The sequence below is a fragment of the Maniola hyperantus genome, chromosome 23, assembly GCF_902806685.2.
Source record: "Maniola hyperantus chromosome 23, iAphHyp1.2, whole genome shotgun sequence".
Classification (NCBI taxonomy): Eukaryota; Metazoa; Arthropoda; class Insecta; order Lepidoptera; family Nymphalidae; genus Maniola; species Maniola hyperantus.
In genome coordinates this window covers 5993448-6020520 of record NC_048558.1, presented here as the reverse complement: position 1 = coordinate 6020520, position 27073 = coordinate 5993448, and the positions used below count along the sequence as shown (strand labels likewise).

The 27073-nt window shown below is 36.3% G+C and overlaps 1 protein-coding gene across 1 annotated transcript in view; it reads right to left on the bottom strand.

Moving 5' to 3' along the window:
- The window catches only part of ci (cubitus interruptus), a 152411-nt gene that overhangs the window by 26183 nt on the left and 99155 nt on the right, over positions 1–27073 (bottom strand). The window contains exon 4 of the mRNA XM_069506480.1: positions 11524–11648. Within this exon, the coding sequence (XP_069362581.1) occupies positions 11524–11648 (125 nt within the window). The remainder of the gene's footprint in view (positions 1–11523; positions 11649–27073) is intronic.

Sequence of the window (27073 nt, the reverse complement as noted above, 5' to 3'; positions counted from 1 at the left end):
GATGCATCCTAAGATGGAGCGCGATTGTCTAGAAGAAGCCTATTCACTCTTGTCTTAAAGGTATCCACATTAAAAGTAGAGGGTAGCGCTCTCCATACAATTATAGTTAAAGTTTGGTTCTCATTTGAATATTAACTAAGAAATTCAATGAAATTTTCTTTGCTTATTAATTGTGTTTGTGGTTTGCCATATTTCCGTTAAGTTTATAGGTTTGTATGTAAATCCTTGAACCCGTGTATTCACTTTGAAACTAATATTTTAGCAGACTAAACCACAGACACAGATATTAGTTTCTAAAATATATTCATGAGAAAACAAAATGCTAATAACTGCAAAAATACTTGAACTTTTGAGACAGGTTGAAAGAATTTTTCTTAATCTCGAAATCGTCAAAAACAGTGTTATCATTAAGATTTTTACAAATCAGCATAAAAGACATGTCAAAATTACCCTGCCCTGTAATTATGTCCAGCTAAACTACTACTTATATATACTCCATATAAAAGACCCAAGAAGCCAAGAATTTAATACAAACCATTTCTTGTACCCGTGAAGTTATTCCAACCTCCATTTCGGTGAAACGGTATAAAAAGTCATTCAATTAAAGGACCCGAGATCAGAATTAAGCCTTCCACGTTTAAAATGCATTAATCCGGTCACTTGTCATGCTCGAGCGCAATCTCTGCGTCTCACTCTAAAACCCGTTCCGGTTCACTGCTCGCTCCTTCTTGACAAAGATTAGGGTCCAGAGACGGAACACTTTGACAAAACCAATTAGAAAAACAGACAAGTGTCAGATCTTCCATTGGCGTTCAAGCTCCAGCAAACACATCATTTCAAGAATCTACTCGAGTACAATTGATTGTAAATTGTTCTCTACCTCAATAATTTTATTTCAATTAACCCACTATATGGTCCATTAACTAAAAGATATTTTCAATCTATCAATATCATTGTCCAGTCGTTTGACATCTGCTATCATTCTTTCTCTTTTTATATCGACGTAAGCTTTTGTCTTATTTTAATTTGGGAAGTAACATGAACTCTCAATCTTTCGTTCACAGTTTTTACGCTCGGTTAACCTGGAGTTGGTCCTTAATTTACGATTATCGAAGGTTGAAGACGCTCATATCGGCTTCGCGCATACGAATACGCTTATAATAATTTCTCGGTGTATCGACTTTTACGAGATCAGCTCTCGGCGGTTTTATAATCTCACACTTGCCACATAAACAGTTTATGACTTAAAAAAATATTGCGAATCGATACCACTTGATTGCGAATCTCTGTTACTATTTTTATTAGTGTAATGTTAATATTAACCCGTATCGTTTTCTCGATATTTTTTACTACAGTCCGCGTACTCATGTTTTGCATGCCGAGGTTTATTAAATCGTTCTAAAAATTGCTCTCGCAGAACCTGTCAGGTAGATAAAGTAATTAAGGTACCACCAAGAAAACTCTTTAACACGTAATGAAGGGGATCTGTGTAAACGAGTCCATTAAGGCAAATACAAGAACTTAATCAACCGTGCATGACCGGGTCTCCTTGAAGGCCTTAAAAATAAAAATCATAAACCAAGCACCTTGTAATTTTCGTCAATGTTACCGAAAGGCAAAAAAACGTTCAAAAAATGTGCCAAGCCGTTTATGATGTGTCAAAAGATTTAATATAGGTTTTCTAACTAGTCGATCTATGTTTGTAGATTAATATAAGGAAATAGATGCTTATATTATCATCATTAAAGTGGTAATTTTGCATTTTGATAACTTAGCTTTAACTTTTAATATGCCAAGTTTACGCTTAGTTTCTCTGCGCTGTTATTATAGTCAATGAATCAACATCTTTATAGCGGTAGCTTTTAGGCTCGTGTTCTTCTGTTTTTTTGCTTTTTGTCATTATTTGTACGATGATTCTATGCATCGTCTGTAGCACTTTAAGCTTTCTAAATAAACGTTAAGGTATGATTCCCTTTGAGTTTGGCTTTTGAGTGTCCTGTAATTATTTGTTTTAAAAGGACTTTATCGCAGCACGTAGGCTCGATTTGAATAAAAACACAATTTATATGTGTCGTGGAGTTCGGTACGCCAGTATAGGGTTACGGAGCTGGTCGGACGAGTCGGCTCCCAATTTGTTGGTGAATTTCTGAGTAAGTTATTAAGTTTCGGCTTGTCACTTCGGTTGCAAAATTTCGCAGTCCACTGATGATGGTTAATATTTTGCATAAAAGATCCGGTTTGATGGTGCACTAGGGGTTTTAGATGTTTTTTACGTAACCACTCAGGTAATATTTTTTAGTATAGGTAACTGAATGTGTGTTTTATTTTGATTATAATTTCTTACACCGCTTTTAGAAGTTGTCTAACACCACTTGATTGTTTTTCCTATTAGTTTAAGTTACTTTGCGTTCTTACTAGATTTAGACGTATTCCTGATTAGAATGCTATTCGAAACTTTCTTCCGGGTTAAGACATTCGTAATACATAATTATGGATACCTTTGCAAAATAAGAGTTATACTCTTCTCAAAAAAAGCGTGTTTTAATGTATCATGATTATTCGTCATGTGTGCTTTTTCAAATTCTTTTGCATCTACTAGAAATAGTCTGTTCTTGGACTACTTTGCTTACAAAAAATCTAGGCAAGGGTGAAGTTATAGCTGGTTATTACTTAAACCTTAATTAATTAGAATTAAATTCAATAGGTACTTACCATGGACTTTGGAAAATTGCACAAAAATAATTGATCTATCACTTTTTACATTGAATTTAAATTAGCTCTAGAACTTAACGAGGCAAATTTAATGGAATGGATATCATATTAACTGATCGGTAGCTAATTGATATTGAATATTCGTAACGTATTAATTATTATTTAAAATAAAATAAAAAAACGGAAACTCAGACAACTAAAGGTTAAATGTAAATTGTAATGTCGATATTTCAGGTATCGATTGTCTAATTGAAGCAATCGTGTATGAAAAATCTGTCAGTATGAAAGTTCTTTTTTAACCAACTTTGAAGGATATCTATTGAATTCGACTCATACGTAAGAAAATAAAATTACTTAATAAAGGAAATGCTAAGAGAAAAACAGAATACATCAATTAATTAAGAAAAAGACGTACATAATATGAAAACATTAGTTTTTGGGATTATAAAGTAAACATTGGGGCCGATTCTCATGTACACAATCTCTAAACTAAACTAAATTAACAGGTCTTCTAAATCTAGTGCTATCCTTTTCCGCAAGCGACACTATGAAAGGGATGGCAATAGATTTAGACATGCCATTTTAGTTTAGTTTAGAGATTGTGTATAACGGAATTAGCCAGATTGAACTAAATTAGTACCTATTTACTAGAATTCGTTAATTCCAACAAAAATTAGTATGATCAAGCTGTAAGTATCATTATTTAGATATAATTTACGTTATATATACTAACTAATATATTTAAGTATAATTTCTTGACAACTTATTTTATTTATTTTTTTATTTTTTATTCAGATACAAGTTAGCCCTTGACTGCAATCTCACCTGGTGGTAAGTGATGATGCAGTCTAAGATGATAGCGGGCTAACCTGGATGGGGTATGGCAGTTTTTATTAAACCCATACCCCTTTGGTTTCTACACGGCATCGTACCGGAACGCTAAATCGCTTGGCGGCACGGCTTTGTTATGTACATCCTCAAATAGTCTCACCTCTCACTAGTCATTAAATCCTCCTCAACCTAGTTGCCTGGTAGAGATCACTTCAAAGCGATAAGGCCGCTAATAATCGTACAACTATTTTGTGTTACTTTTATGTCTTTCTTTTTGGTAATGATGTACAGCACAGAATATTTCATTTATTCATTCATTCATTCATTTGTACAACCGAGTAACAGCCCGTAAACAATTTTGCTTACTATGCCTTGTGCGTAATACTTCTTAGAGGTAATTGGTAACCTTGTTCCGAAAAATTCTTGGGCAGTATTTATAATAATATATATAACATATACCTCCCAAAATGGTTTCAAATAACAAAATTTTGGTTATAAAAGTCTGAACAAAGAAGAATTAATAAAACAAAAACCCTTTCACACGCAAGAAACCCAACCCTTCACGGTCGAAGTTATTTCTACGTCGAATCGAAACTGTTTACGGTTAAAGGAAAAAATCGCAATCGCGATCGGATTACTGCGGGCCGCCGACGTCTCCTTACACGTCTTTAGATAACGCTCAATTAGGTGCCATTTTTTTCATTTTGGATGGGCTTATGCGACAGCGCAAATATTACATAATAAAATATAACTACTTTAAAACCGACATAGCTCAAGTGCGAAGCTGAAGTGGCAATAGGCAGGGCACATAGTTCGTAAAACCGATAGACTCTAGAAGATAGCCAGTTCTCCACTCCGCTCCGGTTTAATGGATAGCAGACGTTACGGTTTCTCAGACAAAGACAACTGCCCTCAAAGCTTCATAGTTTGCCAGCGGAGCTGTTATCATATCCGATGGATAGAAGTCGCTCCCCACATGGCTGACATGGATGTCCGGCTCGTTGGAAAGCCTGGAGCACCGCAGAGGCGTTAGCTCTCTATGCGTGTTCTATCGCCTGTATAATGGGGAGTGCTCTGAAGAACTTTTTGACCTCATTCCACCCTCTTTTATCTACAACCGCACCGCGCGCCACCGTAAGGAATTTCATCCTCACCACCTGGGTGTCTGGTGCACTTCGACCGTCCGCTGCGCCAGACCCTTTTTTCCACGCACGTGCAAACTGTGGAACCAACTCCCATCGTCGGTGTTCCCACTAGATTACAACATGGGGTTTTTCAAAGGGTGGACCAACAAATTCCTAAAAGGCCGGCAACGCATTGGCGTTCATCGTTCCTCTGGTGCTGCAAATGTTCATGGGCGGCGATAATCACTTAACATCAGGTTACCCGCCTGCTAGTTTGCTCGCTATCTCTAATAATAATAACAAAAAGATGTTGGGGTTCCAAGGTGCTGGAATGGTGACCTCGCACCGGAAGACGCAGTGTTGAAAGGCCCACTAGGTGGACGGACGATATCAGACGAGTTGCAGGGAGCCGCTGGATTCAGGCGGCGCAAAACCGTGGCGTGTCTCTACAAGAGACCTATGTCCAACAGTGGACGTCTATCGGTTGATTATGATGATGATGATGACTTTAAAACTTTGGAAGGGACTTTACTTTGGAAGGTCCGTAGCTACTTAAGCTGGTGCTGCCAGTGAGCTGATCTAAAGCTCTGTCGTCTTAATAAGATGAAGCGCTGTAAAGCAATCATAATATGAATGGATAGCTCACAAATAACTGACCTACCACCTTTTTTCCACGTGAAATTTGTTAAAATTTATTTATTTAGTGGGGTTCTACATTGTAAAGAAAAACAAGGTAAAATCCATAATACAGATATGGTTTCGGGGGAAAGAAATAATCTTAATTAAAATCAGACCTACAGCATTCATCACTGAGGCTAAACAATTTAAAAAGCTCCTTTCGTTTACTGATTAATTAAAGCAAGAACTAAAGAAAAACTAATTCATTAAAATAAATGAACTGGCTTATGCAAGAGATGGACCATATCACAGGTAGCATGTGAAAAATCACGTGAATAGCCTTTTCATAATAATTATGAAAATACTTTTCTTTATTAATTATTTATTAACACTTGCTAACTTACTTAAAATAGCCTGTAAAAAGTAACGATGCAAAATTTAAAAATTATCACATTTAGGTAATTCCGCTTTATTGTTTAAAATTCACATGCACACTGCACACGGTGAAAAACATCTAGTTCAATTAATATAGCCAGCAATCGATTGCTACGTTTCACGGAAAGCGAATTTTCACACTTACAATCATAATTCACTTGTAAAATCACTTGCTGTGAAAAATTTCGTGTGATGGGTATACTGTGAAGAAAAATAATAATTTCACCAAATGATATTTGGATGATCAAAAGTAGCATTTGCCCATCTCTGGTTTATACAAAGTAATAAAATGTACCTCTTCCACAAATACGTCAAGAATTTCAATTGTGCTTCATTTTGCGCTCAAATACTTCGACCTAATGGCTTCATTGTAAATCGTTGTCATGTTTTTTGAGGCATTCGAGTTATTACAAAAATTAACTGGCTCTGCTTCTACTGCGATCGTGTTGTCTGTACGCTAAGGTATTTAAGTTAAATTGTTTCGATTGGTTTCGAAAAAAGTGTTTTCATTATAATTTAGTACCCTTTTCTTCAATTGGCTTAAAATTTCTTAACAATATAATTGGCAGTCAGTAGAGATTGCCGACAGTAGAGTAGAAACTTAAAACTATGAAAAAAATAGGAGACTCTTACATTAAAAATTAAACCTTATGTAATAAGTTGCGTTTTTTTAAATAAATTTCTAAAATTATAAAATTAGCATGTTGGTGACGCGACTTTGAAGATTTTCCCGTTCTATAATCGCCCAACGCACCTAGAGAAGTTCTTACGTCAAAAAGTAAAGTAAAATCAGTTTATTTATTAATCTGTTTCTTGATGATTTTATTCAAACTTTTTGTCTCTTCCATCAAAATTTAAGGAGGAACTTTTCAAGAAATCTTATTTTATCATCACTCGATATATTGATTGAACTGAGTTTCCTAACAGCTTGGGTAAAAACTAAATTTCAGAGCTATTATAAGTAGTTATTTTAGTGCATGAAAAAAACTAGACTATTTTAAAATAGTAGATTCCTGCACGAGACCGGGAAGTAAGCTTTTTCTGGTCGAGTGTGAGTTAGATGGCCGAGCCTTGGCGAGGACGTCTATGACATGAGGCCAGAAAAGCACTCCCGGTCGAGGCATGTATAGTGCTTTTCTAAAAAATAAAACAAGTAGATTAAAAAAAAAATTTTTTTGCTAATTCGGCCTCTGCTCTCAAATTAGGTGTCCAATCAAATTTTATTTAAAAAAAAAGATTCCGACGAATTGAGAACCTCCTCCTTTTTTGAAGTCGGTTAAAAATATACAAGATATTCAGGAAGAAAGCTTATTCCAAATTCAAATTTACTTTCCTCGACAGCTGTAGTAATACCTACTGTCCAGAAATGAAATTACATACTTACTTTTCTGGACAGTAGTAATACTGTCCGGGAAGTTTAACTTTCGAACTAATCTACAGAGTATGAAATGTGCACATTTCATATCATTTTTTAGAAAAAATCTTGTCTACCTCCTGCATAACGACCTAGTGTAATGCATTGTTTACCCAGTGATCAAGTGCTCGATAATTTTCAATCGGCCTCTCGGGTTTCCTGCACTGGATGGATGGTATGTCCTATAAACTACAAACCTACTGAACTACGCATCTGTCACCTGTCTATCCTCTATCCGCCGCATAAAATAATAATAATTGAGACTTGCTTATCCCTCGATTAACTTTACGATACCAGAAGATACTTACTATAATTTTTATGGTTCCGTACCTTTAAAGGAAATAGGAACACCTTGTTGTCTTTCTGTCGTGTCTGTTGAAAAAACCTATAGGGTGCTTCCCGTTGAGAATCACGAAATTCGGCAGGTAGGTAGGTCTTATAGCACAAGTAAAGGAAAAAATCCGAAAACCGTGAATTTGTGGTCACATCACAAAAAAATTAATTCAACTTTCAAAGTAAGATTATTATACCAAGTGGGATATCATATGAAAGGGCTGTCTGTACCTATAGATTCTAAAATAAATTTATAACGAGATATTATATTGAAGAAGAAAATAAATAATCTACAGCGAGACTAACTGTAATAAATAAAAATTTATAATTATTAAATAAAAAGAAACCCGACCGCTCAAAAACCAAGAAATAATATAACTTTACTGCTAAATAGTAGGTATCTCAGCCGGGGACATTTAAAAGTAAAAACTGACGATTAATTAATTATTATTAAACATGTCCCCACCTGCGGCACTATAAAATAATTTTTACTCGTTCAAACTAGTTACTTGTCCGAATACAAGGAGAATTTGAATAAGGAAAAACAGTCATTGAAAGCATTTCACATAACGACCGCGAGAACTGCTTGCATTTAGATACACCAAGCACAAACTTGATCGTATATTCAACCAACACAAACATGCACGACGAATCGCTAATATGCACTCAGGAGCAAGTAAAATGTACAAAGCAGATTTTATGATGATGTCTATACTAAGCTATAGTCTGTAGGATACTGGGGAACCATTTCAGGTACAAAACACTGTTGCGATTTTGATCGTATCATGCTTTAGCTACGAACCAATTCCTGTAATTTTGAGAGAAGAGACAATTTTCTACTTTTAGTAGTATATTAAAGTTTTAGTTTTATTTTGTGAACAATAAAGTTTGGAAATACGTATGTATTGAATATAGGGCATTTTTGTATATTTTTCAATTTAATTTGGAGATAAATCTTTTGAAACTCTTGAGGGAGAAAACCTGACAAAGAATTTTAGCACTGAACTGCAGAACTAAGAAAATTATTTAACAACGAGTTCAATTCAAAACAGTATTTACTTATGTCCTTCTAGGAACAATCAAATTTTGGATCATCACCAACATCGTCATGAACCGATAGACGTCCACAGCTTGACATAGGTCTCTTTTAGAGACATGCCTGAAGCCTGAATATTGAATAATTGTCATTTTCTTACAGTTTCCAGATGTGGAAATTTATTGTAGTACTACTTACATAGTAACATGAAATCGTCAATGTAAACCTTTCGACGAGAAAAAAAACCTTTGTAAAACTTTAAAACTCCGTACGGAACGTAAATAACTTACAAAAAACCTACAAACGGCACATCCATACGGTATCATCGCAATTTATCTATACACGGAGGTGTTAATTAGGATTTGAACTCACGACTGCCACCATTCGTTCCCTAACTGCCATCAATGGAATAAGAATCCTATTTTCTTGAGATTAAAGATCAAAATGAGTTACAGGTAACTGTGATGTCAGATACGTTAAAGGCTATTAAAGGACGGAAGGTGCTTAAGTCACGGGTTGAAATTGGCATGAGTTTCTGGAACGAGGGGTTGGGAGCTGGGACCTTGGGGCTTGGAGTGAAGACTTGTTAAAAAGTAAGTATGTATGCATCGCCGGCAAACTACAGAGCACGGGACTCCTCTCAGAATGAGAAGGGGTTTGGCCATAGTCTGCCACGCTGGCCAAGTGCGGATTGGCAGACTTGGCAGACACACCTTTGAGAACATTATGAAGTACCTACTCTCAGGAGTGCAGGTTTTCTCACTATGTTTTCCTTCACCGTTAAAGCAAGTGATATTTCATTACTTAAAATGCATATAACTCCTAAAGAGAATTTAACAGACAGACAGACACAATCATTTGGACGTAAAGATTGACTAGCTTATGCTCGCGACTTCGTCCGCGTGGACTACACAAATTTCAAACCCCTATTTCACCCTCTTAGGGGTTGAGTTTTCAAAAATCCTTTCTTAGCGGATGCTTACGTCATAATAGCATATCTACATGTCAAATTTCAGCCCGATCCGTCCAGTAGTTTGATAGATAGATCTGTCAGTCAGTCACCTTTTCCTTTTATGTATTTAGAAAGATGGGATTGGTTACAGTTACTAAAATAAAAATTGAAATTTAAGGGAGAAATTCAATAAAGTGGCAACCCTAGTTGTAAATAAAGAAGACACTAACTTCACGACGTATGCGCTGAAGTACGAGACGCGAATCGCGTTATTTTACTTTCGTTATCTGCATAAGGTATAGCGTTACATCGTTATCAATGCAGTATAACGTTCCCAAGTTGTAGGAACTGCATTTGAGACTCGATTAGAGTCACCTTTCATTGTTTCCAAGGTGGGAATAAGGGCATGGAGCAACACGAAGCGGTGTGGAAGCATGTGGAAAATCTCTCTTAGGGCCATATCAGAAACGATAGTTTTAGCGTCAGCGATCGGCGTTTTAGTTACTTTTTTTAAAATTCAGATACAAGTTAGCCCTTGACTGCAATCTCACCTGGTGGTAAGTGACGATGCAGTCTAAGATGGAAGCGAGCTAATCTGGAAGGGGTAAGTATAGCAGTTTTTAATAAAGCCATGGCCTTTGATTTCTACACGGCATCGCACAGGAACGCTAAATTGCTTGGCGGCATGGCTTTGCCGGTAGGGTGGTAACTAGCCACGGCTGGAGCCTCCCACCAGACCAGACCAGACCAGAAATTTAGAAATTATAAAATTCCAAATCCCTGCCAGGAATCGAAACCAGGAAATCTCACTAATAAGAGCATAGCGCTTACCACTGCGCCAGGGAGGTCGTCAGCTTTTCAGAAGCTTAATGCCACTTTTGAACGCTCCACTCTGCACAGATACAATCTCCAGTCGCAGCGATCATGTCAGTTTCGGAAGTTCGATGCTGCGTTCAAACTTAAAACGTGCGATGCAGTCGAAAAATCACGTACAAACTAGCTATGCTCGTGACTTCGTCCGCGTGGACTACTTAAATTTTAAATCCCTATTTGAGCCCTCTTAGGGGTCGAATTTTCAAAAATCCTTTATTAGCGGATGTCTACGTCATAATAGCTATCTGCATGCCAAATTTCAACCCGATCTGTCCAGTGGTTTGGGCTGTGCGTTGATAGATCAGTCAGTCAGTCAGCTTTTCCTTTTAGATTTGGTGGTATGAAGTGAGGCACCAGTGGGTATCTATCCAACGTGTCTTTCTGCCGTCATGCGTTTTGTCTCTCCAAGCCTCCATTGTTAGAGCGTGGGAGTAAAGGACGAAAGTGCGATATCGTATCGGAGAGTTATGGGGACTTGGCAGTTTTTCAGTCCTGTTGAAAATCATTTTGTAAATGATTTGATTTACTTCATATCGGGTTTTCATGGACAAGGTGTCCATGAAAACCCGATATTATACCCGGGTTGGTCGGTGAATGAATTACAAGTAGGTATCGCTCAAGCTTTCGTTGTCAAGTGCTTGAGCAATTATCGTCAGTATTTGAATACTGACAACCTCCTTCAGTTCCTTCCGCAGTTATACTTCTTCTGCACTGAACTGCAGTTGCCAGAAGAAGGATGACTGCACCAGACCAGTAGATATCTCGAGAACTCGAGTGCAGTCAGTTGATGTGTTGCAACCGCTTGATCGATTGCTATTTTCTTAATGATGACTAATGTAGAAAGCAGTGATAGCCTAGTGGTTAGAACGTCCGCCTTCTAATCGGAGGTCGGGGGTTCGATCCCGGGCACGCACCTCTAAATTTTCGGAATTATGTGCGTTTTAATTAATTAAATATCACTTGCTTTAACGGTGAAGGAAAACATCGTGAGGAAACCTGCATGCCTGAGAGTTCTCCATAATGTTCTCAAAGGTGTGTGAAGTCTACCAATCCACACATGGCCAGCGTGTGACTAGACTATGGCCAAAACCCTTCTCACTCTGAGAGGAAACCCGCGCTCTGTAGTGATGATGAGTGAGCCGGTGATGTGTTGATCATGATGATGATGATGATGAATGTATGAAGCTTTACTGACCTCTTAAAGTGTTAGCGCCGTACAGCGGATGGTCGTAGGGCACGGGTCGGTAGGCGGGGTGGAGCGCTGCAAGGTAGCTCAGCTCGCTGGTCGCGCCAGCCGCTGCCGCCGCCGCTGCCGCCAATCTGTTGACGAGAAGAGAAAATTATATATTAACACCTAACTTAAGATTAGCTGAACTGTTCGGCGTGAAAATGTAGGCAGTATTCTTAACACTCATCATCATCAACCAATAGACGTCCACTGCTGGACATAGGTCTCTTGTAGGGACTTCCACACGCCACGGTCTTGCGTCGCCTGGATCCAGCGGCTCCCTGCGACTCGTCTGATGTCGTCCGTCCACCTAGTGGGGGGTCTTCCAACGCTGCGTCTTCCGGTGCGAAGTCGCCATTCCAGCACCTTCTTAACACTATTCCACGAAAATCTATACCAGACATCTAGGTGATAAGGAAGAAGTTCGACCCAAAAAATTCCAAAGTTTCTAGCCAAAACGGCGTTAAAAACAGTCTTCCATACATGCCTTTGGTGTAAAAGAAGTCGTACAATTAAGGAATCGAAAGAATTCTAAGCATTTCCGACCAATTTACACCAGATTCAGCGATTTGTTGATTTGCAATTGAACCCCTAATCGGGAGTTCTCAAATCAACTTCTCCTAAATTCCATTGACTTATACATAACCATGAGATTTTGAATCAATCGATGACCGTGGAATCTGGCATTCCAATTTCTTCTTCACAACCAATTATACAAGTTTGGTCACAAAGGATCTGACAAGTCATAAAACTCCTGCGACACAAAAGATATAACGAAAGAAAAAAAATGACTGGCCTATTCATAGCATTCAGATCAGTGCGGATCTCAAGGCCTAACAGTTGGGGTCCGGATGAAAAAGTCGGTGAAGCACGAATTGGTTGTAAATTTTGTTGTTCAGTCCAATCTTGGAATCGGGAACATTTATTTCGGTGATATCCTTTAATTTATTAATGCTGGCATTTTGTTGTGCTTCTGACAAAGCGAATCTTAACTTGTATATTTTAATTTTCCCCTTTTATTCCATTTCATGTACACTCAAGGAGTTTATGTAGATATGTGTAGAGTCATCAGTCAACTAGCGGGATCACCCCAGCTTTGCTCGGATGCGGTTTCTGAAAATTCTTTATAACATGAGGTAATAGAATTATCTAGATCCAGCTGTTGAAGCTGTACCTGGATGGTACTTTGATATGTGATTCAGTTTTTCTTTTTTATAATATCCAGGTTAATCAATAAAACGTCAAGATCCTCTTGGAAGGTTGTAGGGGAGGTAAATGCTATCTAATGACTCCTTAATACCTATGGCTCATAATATAAAATGGCCAGTTTTAGAGCTGTGTTTTCCAGAAAAAAACACGGATAGCATTTGACCTCCTCTACATCCTCTTAACGGGATCGTGACCTATTACCGAATTCTCTTTTAGGCATAGAAAATGACCGACTAATTTATTGAAAGTGATAAAGGCTTTAAAGGGAACCCTAAGAACGCTTCGAAGCGCTTGAAGATAGCCGTGATCTTATTCGTCTGGACATTTGATTAGGGCAATAAGCGACGTCTGGGCGACATTTTTGGTGCAAATTAGCGGACAGCAAAGAAAAAGGGAAGGAATTTTGCACATTTATTTGCACATAAGTAAATATTTGTCTTGATTGCGGCGAGGTAGAAAATTTTGGAGTTTAGAATGGTAGAGAAAGGTTGTGCAAAGAGTAAGAGAGAGATGAATTAAACAATATGTACGGTACATAGAACAGAGTAGGCATAAAATATAAATCATAATATTACTAAATAAACAAAAGACTCGCGCTAAGCGCTCGAACGTGAAACAACCCTAAGGGCCCATACAAATACTTAATAATATAATTTGTCTTGTATATTAATCACTTAAAGATCTGCAGATATACCAACAATACGAAAACAGTAATCCTTTCCCACGTTTATATAAAAAAAACGAATCGAATAAAGCGGCTTAAGCGAACTGCGAATAAAGGTACAATAGACCACGCGCATGCGCAATGTAGCCAGTAATAAAATTATTAAACAAATCAAGCTCATAATGCAAGAAAATTGTCGGGTGGGCTCGGAATAAAGAAATTATCCAACTTACTGGCCAGACGATTGCGCCCCTCGAACAAAGACGTAGCATTGAGAAACGAAAGAAAAAAGAATAAAATATGGCGGCTAACAAAATAAATAAAACAAGTGCAAGAACACGCGCGCCTGCGCCCCGCGTGACGTCTTCATGTAGGCTGTCTTTTTCACCCACCAGATTAGACCCTCTTGACTCCACAGGTGTGACAGGGACGAAAATAAGCAAACAGTTTGTCTTATTAGGAAGAAAGTTTAAAAACAGTGCTGGATGTGAAACAAGTTCTACAGATTTCGCGCAGACGACCTGCTTTTGAGTTTGATGTTTTATTTAGGGTCATTCAAAAAGTATAAGTTATTCAACATAATTGAACGCTGACAGGACATTGGAAAATTTAAATTTATTAAGTTATGGTTCCTTAATCCTTAACGTGTTCATATTTCACTGTGATTTATTCAGCGGTGGTTAATTGAGGCCTTTAGAGACTTAACCCCAAAGAGAACATTGTCTATAAAGTATAATTTAGTGATATATAGACAACAAAGTGATCCTATAAGGTATTATTTTTTCCTTTTGTGGTACGGAACCCTAAAAACAGTAAATACCTGTGTAAGTGAGTGATATAAAAGGATTATTAGATGTAGGTAGATTTAATGACAAACTAATCAAAGAATATTCAAAAGAAATTGGTTTTTACAACGAAAATTATATGTAATAAACAAAGGTATCTTCAGGAATCGGACTTGGCGCAATTCACTTTTTAATAATACTATGTAATTACTACAGCAATACACCTTAATAGCACATTATTAATATAAGAATCTATTACCGCTAATAAATGTTATTGAGTATAATTAGGAGCAAGAACATAAAAATCTGTGGAAAAAAATGCTGTAGTTTGTTTTAGCAACATACGTAGCTTTTTTTATTCCATTACAAGTAAGCTCTTGACTGCTATCTCACCTGGTGTATGTACATACCACCAGCCACCAGGTGAGATAGCATATGTACCTATGTACCTATTAATACCGTCCAAAATGAAATTCAACTCGGTTGGGCAGCGTTCAGGAAGCTTTAGAGATGTCTTCTTGTCCAAAATTCTTCAGTACTTGAAGACTAAAGTATTTGAACAGTACGTGTTGCCAGTAATGACATCTGGATCCGAGACATGGTCGCTAACTATGGGCCTCATAAGAAAGCTCAGAGTCACTCAGCGGGCGATGGAGAGAGCTGTACTTGGAGTCTCTCTACGTTATCAAATAAGAAACAAGAAGATCCGTATTCCGTTGGACAACTAGAGTAACCGACATAGCTCAACGGGCTGCGAAGCTGAAGTGGCAATGGGCAGGCACATAGTTCGTAAAACCGATAGACGTTGGGGTCTCAAAGTGCTGGAATGGCGACCTCCCACCGGAAGACGCAGCGTTGGAAGACCCGCCACTAGGTGGACGGACGACATCAGACAAGTCGCAGGGAGCCGCTGGATTCAGGCGGCGCAAGACCATGGCGTGTGGAAGTCCCTACAAGAGACCTATGTCCAGCAGGTTGAGGATGATGATGATGATGAAAATGGAAGCGGGCTAGTGTAGAGGTATGCGGCCTCTTTTAAGGCTGGCAGCTGTGAAGAAAACTATTGCACTTTGCAGCTGCCACTTAAAACACCATTTGAATTCGGAACGATTCGACAATCCTGCTGCACTTGGCGAGCTCCGGGGGCCAGATTTACTTCAGAGATATCAAAAGCGAGACACCTCTGTTGAGCATCAAGCTCCAGCCCTCGTTTTCCACCATAGTTCCAAATGTAAATACGGCCCATATAATATACACTGTAAATACACAGTGAAAATATGAAAATATGTGAGCAGTCCTTTTATTTGTGCACCACGCTGCTACTAGTATTTAAAATTATTTATTCCTTGAAGTGTAGGTAAAAAGTACTATAAAATTATTAAACTTATCATTTCATTTATAGAGTTTAGATTATCTTTCAAAATCTAAAAAGTAAAACAGCTGTAGGTTTTGTACATAAATTGATAAAATGCTCAACACAATTTTACAATTTTATGCCTTCATAATGTTCACGCCTCGTTTAAAAATATAGAAATATTTAAATATGGCCGATACGACGTCCATTTGTAAAGATTTTCTCGACAAATAATACGCAGACTCAATTCTCAAGTCTTACCACGGACGGAAGATTTATAGGGGTCTCGAAAAGCGGTAAAAATTAAGCTTCTTGCGCCTCTTTAAAGTATTAGTTTTATTTTAATCAGAACAAAACCATTAGTCTACGTTTAGGACTTAGGTCAGCTTATTAATGAGAAATAAGTTAAAGTTTCCAAATGGATAGTTTTTTGGGCTTCATAGTTTGCATTGTATATTATTGTCATATATTTAAGTCCCGCAAATTGCTATTGCGCTGGAACCATGTCTCATTAACATCGAAATGACGTCAGTCGAAATAAAAATATACCATCAGCTCGAAACTTCAATCTAGCCGACGTCACCAAAATGGCGGCCACGCGCATTAACAATTTCCGGGAGTTAAAGGTACTTATATTTTGTTAGGATATTTATCTCTTAACAATCAATCTTGTTGTATATTTTTTCTCCTTTATAGTTGTATTTCTCAGTGGTGAGAGTCGTGACTCCTTTCCAGTTCTCTTGGGATAATAATGCAGTGGGTTACTAGACCACACGTCCCCCTTTTTGTTGTCTATTAGTTACAGGAAAAATCATTTAGCAAAGTAGCTATACGTTAACTCAAAAATAATAAACGTTCAGCTGTAAGTAGCAGACTAATAGCAGAGTGAACTACTAATAGTGTGGTTCAGCTTAGTTAGCCAGTACTTGTCAGAACTCCGCTTTGTTTATTTTAAAATATAGTATGTGCTGAGCTTAACACGACAGTTTCATATCCCGGCTATACAGGTTGATTTATTTTCAGACCGAAATATTAAAAAGGGTTCTTAAATTATTCTTAAATTGCTCTCTGAGTCAATGGCGCGTGCATAAAATATTATGTAGGATATATTTTCTTTTCATCATTATCAAAATTCACCGTTATGAAACGATTTCTGTTAGTTGAAATCAGATAGAAAATTCTTACTTAATTTTGAATTAACTTTAGTCAAGAGTATAAAAGTTAATAAAATATACATATACATAGCTAGATTCCTTTTTACAGAAATAATTTTCTTTAAAATATGTAATTTTTGTAAGTATATTGTGATATTCGAATATCTTTGTTTTGTTATGTTTATCACACATGGGTGGTAATTAATTTATTCATGCCACGGACTTCCACTTAGTGTAACGATTTCCATTTATTAAATTATGTTAATTTTATGTTCAAATTAATTACGAGTAGTAGGTACCCTAGTCAGGTAGGTAAGTCATCCAGATAACAATATAATTTACTAAGTCGATACGTTTCGCCGTGAACACTCGATTAAAATTTACGAAGCTTCTACAGATGTCCCAGCACTTCAACTGTCTCAGCTCTTTAATTAGTAAAAGTCAGAATCATCAACCAATCGACATACTTTTCAAAAAGCCAGCTAGGTACCCATCTATGTTAGGGAGTTTATACTTTCTACGTGTAGGTGATACGTTATTTGGTGCCTGGGTTGTCCATCATCATCATCATTAAACGTGCCAAAGCTGCGAGTTTGATGGGCACCTTTGACCCAGGAGCAGAGAATTTTTGATTAGGTAAGTAAACTTTGACGATGTTGTTACTTTACAATTATATTTAAATGGGGAGTTGGTTTTGTTGATGGTTTAAAAATCTTACCCAAGTTATTTTGAATTTACAAACACCTAAAGTGCATCCGTGCACTCGCTTTACATTTATCGAAAATAAATGATTCAATTATTTAAATCCACCATCGCTGAGTGCTCAAAACAAGCGTGACCTCACCGAAAACGTTTAACTAATGGCCATCGCGGGCCCCCGTTGAGTGGACACGGGATTTCGGATTTTATTTTTATTTTCATTACAGCAAAACGACAGCTCAATTAAAATAAATGAAACCGAATATGAATCACCCTGTGGTGTGAAGTGCTCTTCGGAGAACCTGAGCAGCGGGTGACCGGGCCTTGTCGATCATAATTCATGCCTTTTCTATAGTTTTACTTGAGCATTATTGGAAAATATCTCTGAGCAAATAAAGCCTCCTGTTGTGTTTTAAAAATAAACGCGAATTGTTGGCGTAGAAAGTTGTTTTCTTTTTATGTAAAAAAAAGATTCGAGTGATTTGTATCTTGTGCTACACACAGTTGGCACGAGGAATGAGTCGCTTATGCCTTTCCTACTAGCTGATGCGTTTGACTTCAGCCCCGTGTACCTATTTAGGTTGTACAAAAACCCGTGGAAACTGTTTGATTTACCGAAATAAAAGGTAGCCTATGAAGCCTATCACTCTGTCAACATGAACCTATTTATTTTGCTTTTTATTCCGGAAAATCCGAGTTTCGCGCGGGATTTTTAAGACCAAAATCCAAGTGGCTAAAGTCGTGCGCGAATTAATATGAGTTTTGGACTATGTATATGCGAATTGGACCATTCGCAAATCTGACCAATCTGACTTGTACTAAATGAGAATTGGACCATTTGCACCCGAACGAATTAATGGCATACTTTTATTATAATAATATGTTGAAGATGATGATGATTGATGACATTATCTTTTGTATTGTTTGTATATTAACCTACATACTAGTATTTATTGTAAAGAGATTAAACCAGAACAAGTTTTCTTACAACTCCATAACCTCTGGACAAAGCGACGACGACGGTATCATTCTATAAGATTCAGGCTTAGACAAGTATGGTGACCATGCGTTTAAAAAGCCTATAGTGCATAAATAGAATATTTAGCCCTTTATTGAAATGTGTCTTACTTTGATCCTTAAGTGATAACAAACTACCAAAAATTATAAAATACCAGAAGTGGATTTAAAGTCAGACAGAAAGGCAGGGCATTATAAGCTATTTTTGGATTAGTTATTTGAATGTCCTCTATTGTTAAACTTGCGCGCAGATAATGATCACACGTGTAGAGGCTTATTGAGAGGTTTACTCTTTATATTAACCTAACTACTACATTAACTTGCTTAGGGCACAATAATTACTATTACCACCACGCAATCAAAAATGGCGACCTAAACACAAAAAGCATTTAATTGTCGCCGAGTCTCGCGTCCGAACGAGACTAGTTTAAAAACCACCAACCGCCCGTATTTATACAATTATTGACTCAAAATGTTGACGCAAGAGATCACGTGACAAAGGCAGCAAATTACAAGTGCGATCACAAATATAAAAAAAAATATTTTGTACTACAAATTTCGCCGCGAAAACGCTTCCCGGCATCTTTTTAGGTTCATGATCTGTCTTGACGTCATACCCATGAATTTCCGTTCGTGGCAGCTTGTTCTAAAAGTTTTGATTGAAGCATTTTCTGGACATGTCCTAAAGATAAATGGTGCCCCTAACTGCACGAACATACAATAATAACAAACAAGACATCGTTCAGCATCGGCAGCTAACAGCCAATCTTGTAAGTCTGTACTATAGGAACGCAAAATTGACATGTCAGTTCGAAATTTAAAATTTCAATTATGAGATAATTTACTTGTTTCTAGACAGATCAAGATATCAGTCGGGGTGATTATAATATGGATCTCAAAGATACCACTAAACGAAAGTGTGGAGAATTAATTGATATGTGTAACAGTTTAATTGGGGTTTATTTTTAGATTGCAGTCATGAATGACTAATTGTGCTTGTTTATTTAAACTACTCATATAAGATATGTGTGAGATATCGCAATAATCCAAAAAGAGCTTCGGAGTTTGAAAACCAGTAGGTAGATTTAGTGTAAGAAATAATATTTTCTAAATAAGTAGGTAGATATTGGTAATTTGGTTCGTAGGTATTCTATAGCGAGAACGTAGTTAGGTAATAGGTAGGTAGGTATAGTTCACGACAGGTCTAGATGGCAATCGGGGTACAACAAAATAAAAATAAAATAAAATAATTAGCTCACATAGTTTTGTCGTAACAGTTTGTATATTGGCGAAACCAAATTTATCTCTCCGCGTTTATACATGAGTTTTTTGAGTTATCAACCGACCTCAATATGACCTGCAATTAAGATAACAGAGGTTAGATCAGAATGTATTTGACCTATATCCCAAACATTTATCTCAATAATTTCATTAATAAATAATTTGAATTAAGGCAAACATTCTTCTTGGTATGTTATTTTTTAAATTGAAAACGTTACCATAGAACTTATACAGCGATGCAGCCGCAAGATTGCCGATTGTTGATGCTAAAAGCATCGTCTCTGATATGACCCTAAAATCAAAAAATTCAAAGTAGGTAGGTACTAGATAACATTACCGTGGTACTATTGTAATCTTTTTGATAGTCAAATATGTGATGATAATTAATTACGTAAACTTAAAACTAAAGCTACCAGGGTCCAAGCGCACCCAGGTATAAGAAGAGCCCACAACAAACTCAGCCTGGTATTCTTTTTATTATCACCACTTCACAAAATCACTTAAACTTATTAGAACTATCAAAGCTGTTAAGCAACGTATTCCCAAGCTTTCTTATCATTTAAATAATCCTTTACATTGTAGTAGGATTTTTCAATAAGATTACGTTTTATGAACTTTAAATTTGTTGAGAGACATCTCCAATAATATGTCTTCTGGGAGCGTATTGTAAAAACGTACAGTTTTCAATAAATGAAACACTTACATACTAAGTTTACTTAACCTAGAAGCGAGCATTGCAAGTTTTTTTTTATTTCTCGTATTTACATTATGACAGTAAGTGCAAATGAGAGGTTGTAATTTATTTATTGTTATCCCTTTCAAAATGCTCCCTGCGGATAAAGATAGCACTAGATTTAGACCTGTCAATTTAATTTAATTTAGTTAAGAGATTCTGTACAACAGAGTTAGACAGTTATCTACTTAAATACTCTAACTCTGTTCCTGAACAAAGTCCTAACTCTAGGTGAACGATTTCTCCCACAGTTTTAAGTGGTTTAATTAATGTTCACTTTCACTGTAATTCGATACAAACCACAAGCGAGCTCGATAAGTTTAATTGACCGCACTAGATTAATGAGTTAAACTATCTTGAAGAATTCCCAATGGTGCGTTTAAAACTTTAAAAGCTTGCTGTATGAAATGAAATAATAATTTTGAAGTATGGGCAAATAAAGCATAACCAGAAAAATAAAACACCTCGCCATATTGCGGAAAATCCGTGTAACTAATTTATTCTTCTTCTTGAAATGCCGTCTCCTATCGGAGATTGGCAATAACTAGGGCTATCTGCACCATGGACACTGCTGCTCGGAAAAGAGATCGGGTACTCTTCCCGTACCTACCATTGGCATAAATTCTTTAGCCATGATGTTCTTCTACGGCCTGGTGGTCTTCTGCCGCCTATTTTCCCCTGAATAATGAGCTGAAAGAGGTCGCTGAACTAATTTATACAAGACCATAATATACTTATTGACCATAGATAATATACTAGTGGCGCCCCCAGAGCAAGTTTTTTTATATTCTTCCAACGGGTTCCATTTACTAAGCCTCTGCTGTCCGTCCGTCTTCTGTCCGTCCACCTGTCTGTCTGTAAGCGAGCTTTGTATAGGATATATTTAAAAATACCGTAAGAACTTCAAAATCCATCTGATCGACTGACTATGGACGAATTAAAACTTAAAAACAATTGAGTTTAGGTCCATTTCAATTTGGCGTTAAGTGCTTCGATGCTCGAATTCTATCAACGGCGTTGGAGAGTTTAAAAATCTCATACTAACCCAAGATAACTTATTGAGAGAGCTTACATTATTTATAGGCTGATGTTTTCCTAATCGTAAATATAAATTGTAATGACAATCATTAATAGTTACACTGCTATTAAAACGTACTAATACACTACTTAGGTACCGATTAAATCATCGCTGTTGCATTAATAAATCATGCGGTTATAGTTGCTCCTTCAAGGCAGTACTTTAGGTCCGCAACTTTACCAATTATACATCGGAGACCTATTTATTTGGCGGCGTCTCGTTCGACATCACAAATGGCCTGTAGAATGGGTTTAATTGGCCTATCAATTAGATGGAACTCTATTTATATGGTCAAAGCTTTCGCAATAAATACGATATAATAATAATGCTCTCCCTATTATCTTTAGTTACTCGATATTGTTAAGTGGTACATTTCCTGGTATGTGTGTATTGACATACAAAAGTGAATTACTATGACTTTTGTATGTCGATATCGTTATCGTGTTACACAGACTTAATAATTTAAAAAGTAAAGAATATGTTTTAGTTAATAATGATTTTGCAAATTCGGTTGAAGGATTATATTTATTTGTGTTAACAAACTTATAAAAAGTCCATGTTCATGTATATTCATGTTCACGTTGGCTTTATAAAATAAACAAATAATAATCCATACATCCATACTAATAATATTATAAATGCGAAAGTGTGTCAGCCAGTCTGTCTGTCTCTCTGTATGTCTGCTAGCTTTTCACGGCCCATCCGTTTAACCGATTTTGACGAAATTTGGAAACAGACATAGCTTTTAGCCCGAAGAAGGGGACATAGGTTACTTTTTATCCCGGAAAATCAAAAAGTTCTCATAGGATTATTTAAAGCCGAAAACACGTGGAGACGAAGTCGCGAGCATCACATAGTAATTAGGTAAAAGTATAGACAGATATTTCCGCGTTTTAGGCTAGAAATTCCAAGAGTTTGAGCTTCTTATCCTAATTATAAATTGTACACATGGTAACCCTATATTTAATATGAAACCCATTTCTAAAGACTCATATAATAAAGCCATGGTGCGGATAAAATTATCAGCTATAAGATCTTAAAATGGAATTCCTTTAGCTTACATAAACAAATAGAGCCGCGTCTAGACCCAGTCATTTTCCTAAGCAGGCCCTAAGCGATAAAGGCCTGCATCTTAGCGTCTAACATCATAATTCACGTGCGGAGTCCGATGACCTCACCGGAAGCGCACAGCCGTACACCGGAGCGAGCGCAGGCGCAATCATATAGTACCAGATGATTTATTTGTAAACAGACATACGTCAACGCGCGAGACCAATATTGTACTGCCCACTGTATACACGAGCAAGACATTGTGAATTTATAAATTCACGTTCAAATCCATTGTTATCAGATGATTAATTATGATATATTCGAATTCATAAGTGAAATGTACTGAGAAGATGGCTTGGTAATTGCACAAAATATAGGTAAATGTCGAGGAATGAACTTACAAGATTAATAATGAGTTCCTCGTTGAAGAAAACAAAATTATAAATTAATTGAGGAAGAAAATTATTAATATTAAATTAATAGAGGAAGAAAAACCAATAAAAAACTTTCTTTTTCAATGAAGAAAATCAAAAATAAACTTATGTATCAAAATCATAAAAAGCCTGATCACAAAATACCCGTAGAGCATGATATTATACAATAATCCTATAATCCCTACAATGTCAAAGATATATCGAAATGTGATATTTTAGACATTGATTAGCGGGAATTATCCAAAAGGGAATTCTAATACTAAAAGTCTTTGCGGAAAAGATGCATCTATCATTGCTACAATCTAAATAGTTGTGTTTGGTTGAATTTATGATACTTTTGCTGCAACGATGCATTTCAGCTAGTAGTGTGATAGCTTCGATGGATCAGAGGTGATTGTGATCATCGCACTCTAGCTGTCAAACTAGGCGGTGATAATAGATATATATAAAAGGATATAACTACGACCTCTAAAAAGTTTGGTGTCACAAGTCCCAGTAGAGGTTTCGTGAGAGTGTCGATCGAAATATGTAGTGATATTAATACAACTACCGGATCTTTATTATTACAGTCATGGTATCTATAATAAAGTCAAATTAAAATATCCGTTCACACATCACGCGCATCCTCCTGCGCGTGCGCCGGTCGATTGTTTACAATAGCCGTTTGTTTGTTTTCGCTTCATATGGATTAAAAAGCTTCCTAACACCATTTTAGGCGTTTATTAGATGTTTTATTTTAAACAGAGCTCCGCATAGCTTTTCATCTGCTTCAAAAACATTGGTAAATTCGAATATTCGAAATATCTGAACTGTTTTATTTTTTATCTATAATTTTTTACTTTCATATTTTTGGTAGACACCTACATAGATATATATAAACAAAATTGTGGTTTTTTCTTTTAAGTAGGTACAATATTATTTTCTCTTTCTTAATCTGTTCTTTCTTTGAAGAATAAGATTCTCTTCTTACTTTTCATCGAGTTTAATAGTTTGCTCTATAGTTAAGAGCTAAATTAAAAATGTTAACTAGCCCTTAATTTTGTTGAAACTAGCTTCTTTTCTTCTATTAAAAATACTTTGAGTGTATCCCATTACTTCTGTACCCCATAAAAATATGAACATCAAAAAAATATGGCCCATCTTATTAATGAAAAACATAAAACAGCACGACGTGAAATCGTAAATTTTATATCAACTATATTACAACAAATTTCGACACGTGTCCACATGGGGCCATAAATCTATTATTTTTAGTACTTCTCTCTACAACCGCAGTGTTTTTATGGACAATTTTAATTTTGTAGGTTTGTTGGTGTCATAAAACTTTGATTATAAGGAAGGGAATTGTGAAACTGACACCTACGAACGTGGAATACAACGCCATAACTATTACTCAGATTCGACCAAAATTCTGGATACAGTTGAAGATGTTTATTATGCTATAATTCTAATATTTGACGATAAACTCGTAAAAACTCGGATTGAATCGTTTACATCGACCCCATGTTGAGAAAAGAACTGCATTTTTTTATGGAACGTTAAAAAAAAGAAAATCTTATGATTATAGAGTTGAAGATATCCTGATGAAATTATAAAATCTAGCTCCTTCTAATCTCCTTTTTTATTACAGCCCTGTATTGTTAAAGCTTTGCTGAAATAATCATAATTGAAGAATTAGGCCAACCTTATAGTAATTCAATAATTAATATTTACTAGAATTGCACAAGAAAGTTAAATTAAAATTTTATACTATCAAAATGCCGTAGGTATGTAAAGTAATTTCTTATAACCAATCAATATAAATACCCATTACTTAGATGCAATGAGGAGGTTTCCAGGCAACGTTCGAGAAAATTTTCATAGATGGCGCTGAATACTACCACAACTAAAGATGAAAAATAATACCTGTATCTATATGATCTATGCTTTAATGTTTAGGTCGTGTCAATCAATCACATAAATGAAAAGTAAGAGCTAGCGTGCACTGCAATATTCCTTACGTTTCTTCCCCACAAAATCTGTGAACTATAATAGAAGCAATTAATTAATTTCGCATTCGATTTAAATTTAAAGTATAGATGATTTAGATATAGGTATTATTTTTCATCTTTAGTGGTGGTAGTATTTAGCGCCATCTATGAAAATATTCTCGAACGTTGCCTAGAAACCTTCTCATTGCAGTACGCAATAAATATTAAAAATAGATAAGTAGTTATTACTAACCATGCCAAACAAGTACGATTATAAATGAAAACACTGGAACCTTTGGTACAGTTAATGATTCAGTAATCAATATAAATACTGGGGGCTATCGACGTATGACCTGCGGTACAGTTCGTCATGTTACAGACAATTTGATTAAAGAAATAGTTATATTGCACATACAAGCAAATAATATTATGTTTACTTAAGAATTGGGATGCAACTTGTGTAGACACTTTAGCTGCATCCCACATTCAGGCGACCTCCTCTATGGCGGGTGCAGCGGCCATCAGCGCCGAACAGGCCAAGAGGCGCAAATATGAAAACCTCGATGGGAGCTTCGTATTCGTGCCTTTTGGTGTGGAGACCTTGGGGCCCGGGGGCTCGAGCTCTTTTTGAAGAAATTGCGAAAAGAGTTATCGAGTCAACCGGGGACCCGAGAGCTGGCAGCTACCTTGGTCAAAGAATTAGTTTGGCCATCCAAAGGGGTAATGCTGCCAGCATCTTGGGTACAATGCCTCGCTGCGGTGGTCTCGACGAGGTTTTAGATTTAATTTAATTTATTTTAGTTTTAATTTAATGTTGTTTTTTTTAGATTTAAGTTTATTAATAGTTTATTTGTTAACCAATAATTAAATTAATTTTCTTAAGAATCCAAACTAATATTATAAATGAGAAAGTGTGTTTGTTTGTTTCTTTGCGTCCTAACTAAGCAACCAACTTGATTTTTGGCATAGAGATAGTTGAAAGGACGGAGAAAACATAGGCTACTTTTTATCTCGGAAAATCAAAGAGTTCCCACGGGATTTTTAAAAATCTGAATCCACGCGGAGGAAGTCGTGGGCATCAGCTAGTGAATGTTATAAATTAATTTAGCTGATAGCACATGACATAAGTAGTCGTTAAAGTGTTGAAAATAAGTATCAGGAAAGTGTCGTAGGACTAGGAAAACCATTATTGATTATAAAAACAGGTCATGTTATTTTATACTCTTTGGAAAAGCCTATAGATAATGATAGTTCCAATGGTTCTACATATCCCGCAAATTGCTATTGCGCTGGAACCATATCTCATTAACATCGAAATGACGTCAGCCGAAATATAAATATACCATTAGCTCGAAACTTCAGTTTAGTGCTGCCGTCACTAAAATGGCGGCCCCGCGCATTAGTAATTTGCGGGACTTCTAACAAATGCTGAAGATAAATTAGATAAACATAACTGAAAGCTATATAAAATTCTTTCAAAATGAAGTATCTTTAATATGACAGATTAGAGCAGCTTGCCTGAGTAAAAACATAGATATTATAAGAAATCAAGGTCTATAAAATACATCCTGTACAATGTTTCCTGTCAAATCTATCTTCACTTAGATTCGATGAAAAGTGCATTCACCGCAAGATGTTAATAGTTTCCATATTAGGGATGTAACGAAGTGAATATTTTGATGCAATCGAAGTCGAACTTTTTGATACAACATTATCTTCGATTAAAATTAAATTGATCGAAAGTAAAGCAAAAAACTTAATATTATTTTCTTTAAAAAAAATTAAAAAGTTGATAATAGTATTTTTGTTAATATTCAGTCAAATAACTGCAATGTTCAAAATCTGTAAAATTTCTGTAAAAGTATATGTAAGACACTGTACCTTTAGTTTACATTTTCTCGACAGAGTTTGTTTTAACACGCTTTTATTTTTATATGAGTAAGTATTTTAGAAGCCACTTCTTTCTAAGAAGTGGCTTCTAATGGAGGAGGCTTTTACCGCCCTAGGCGGTCCTTACAATGAAACCCATTATACTAACATAGTTATTTAAGAATAAGAAACATAGTTACTAACCTACTAATAATTCTTT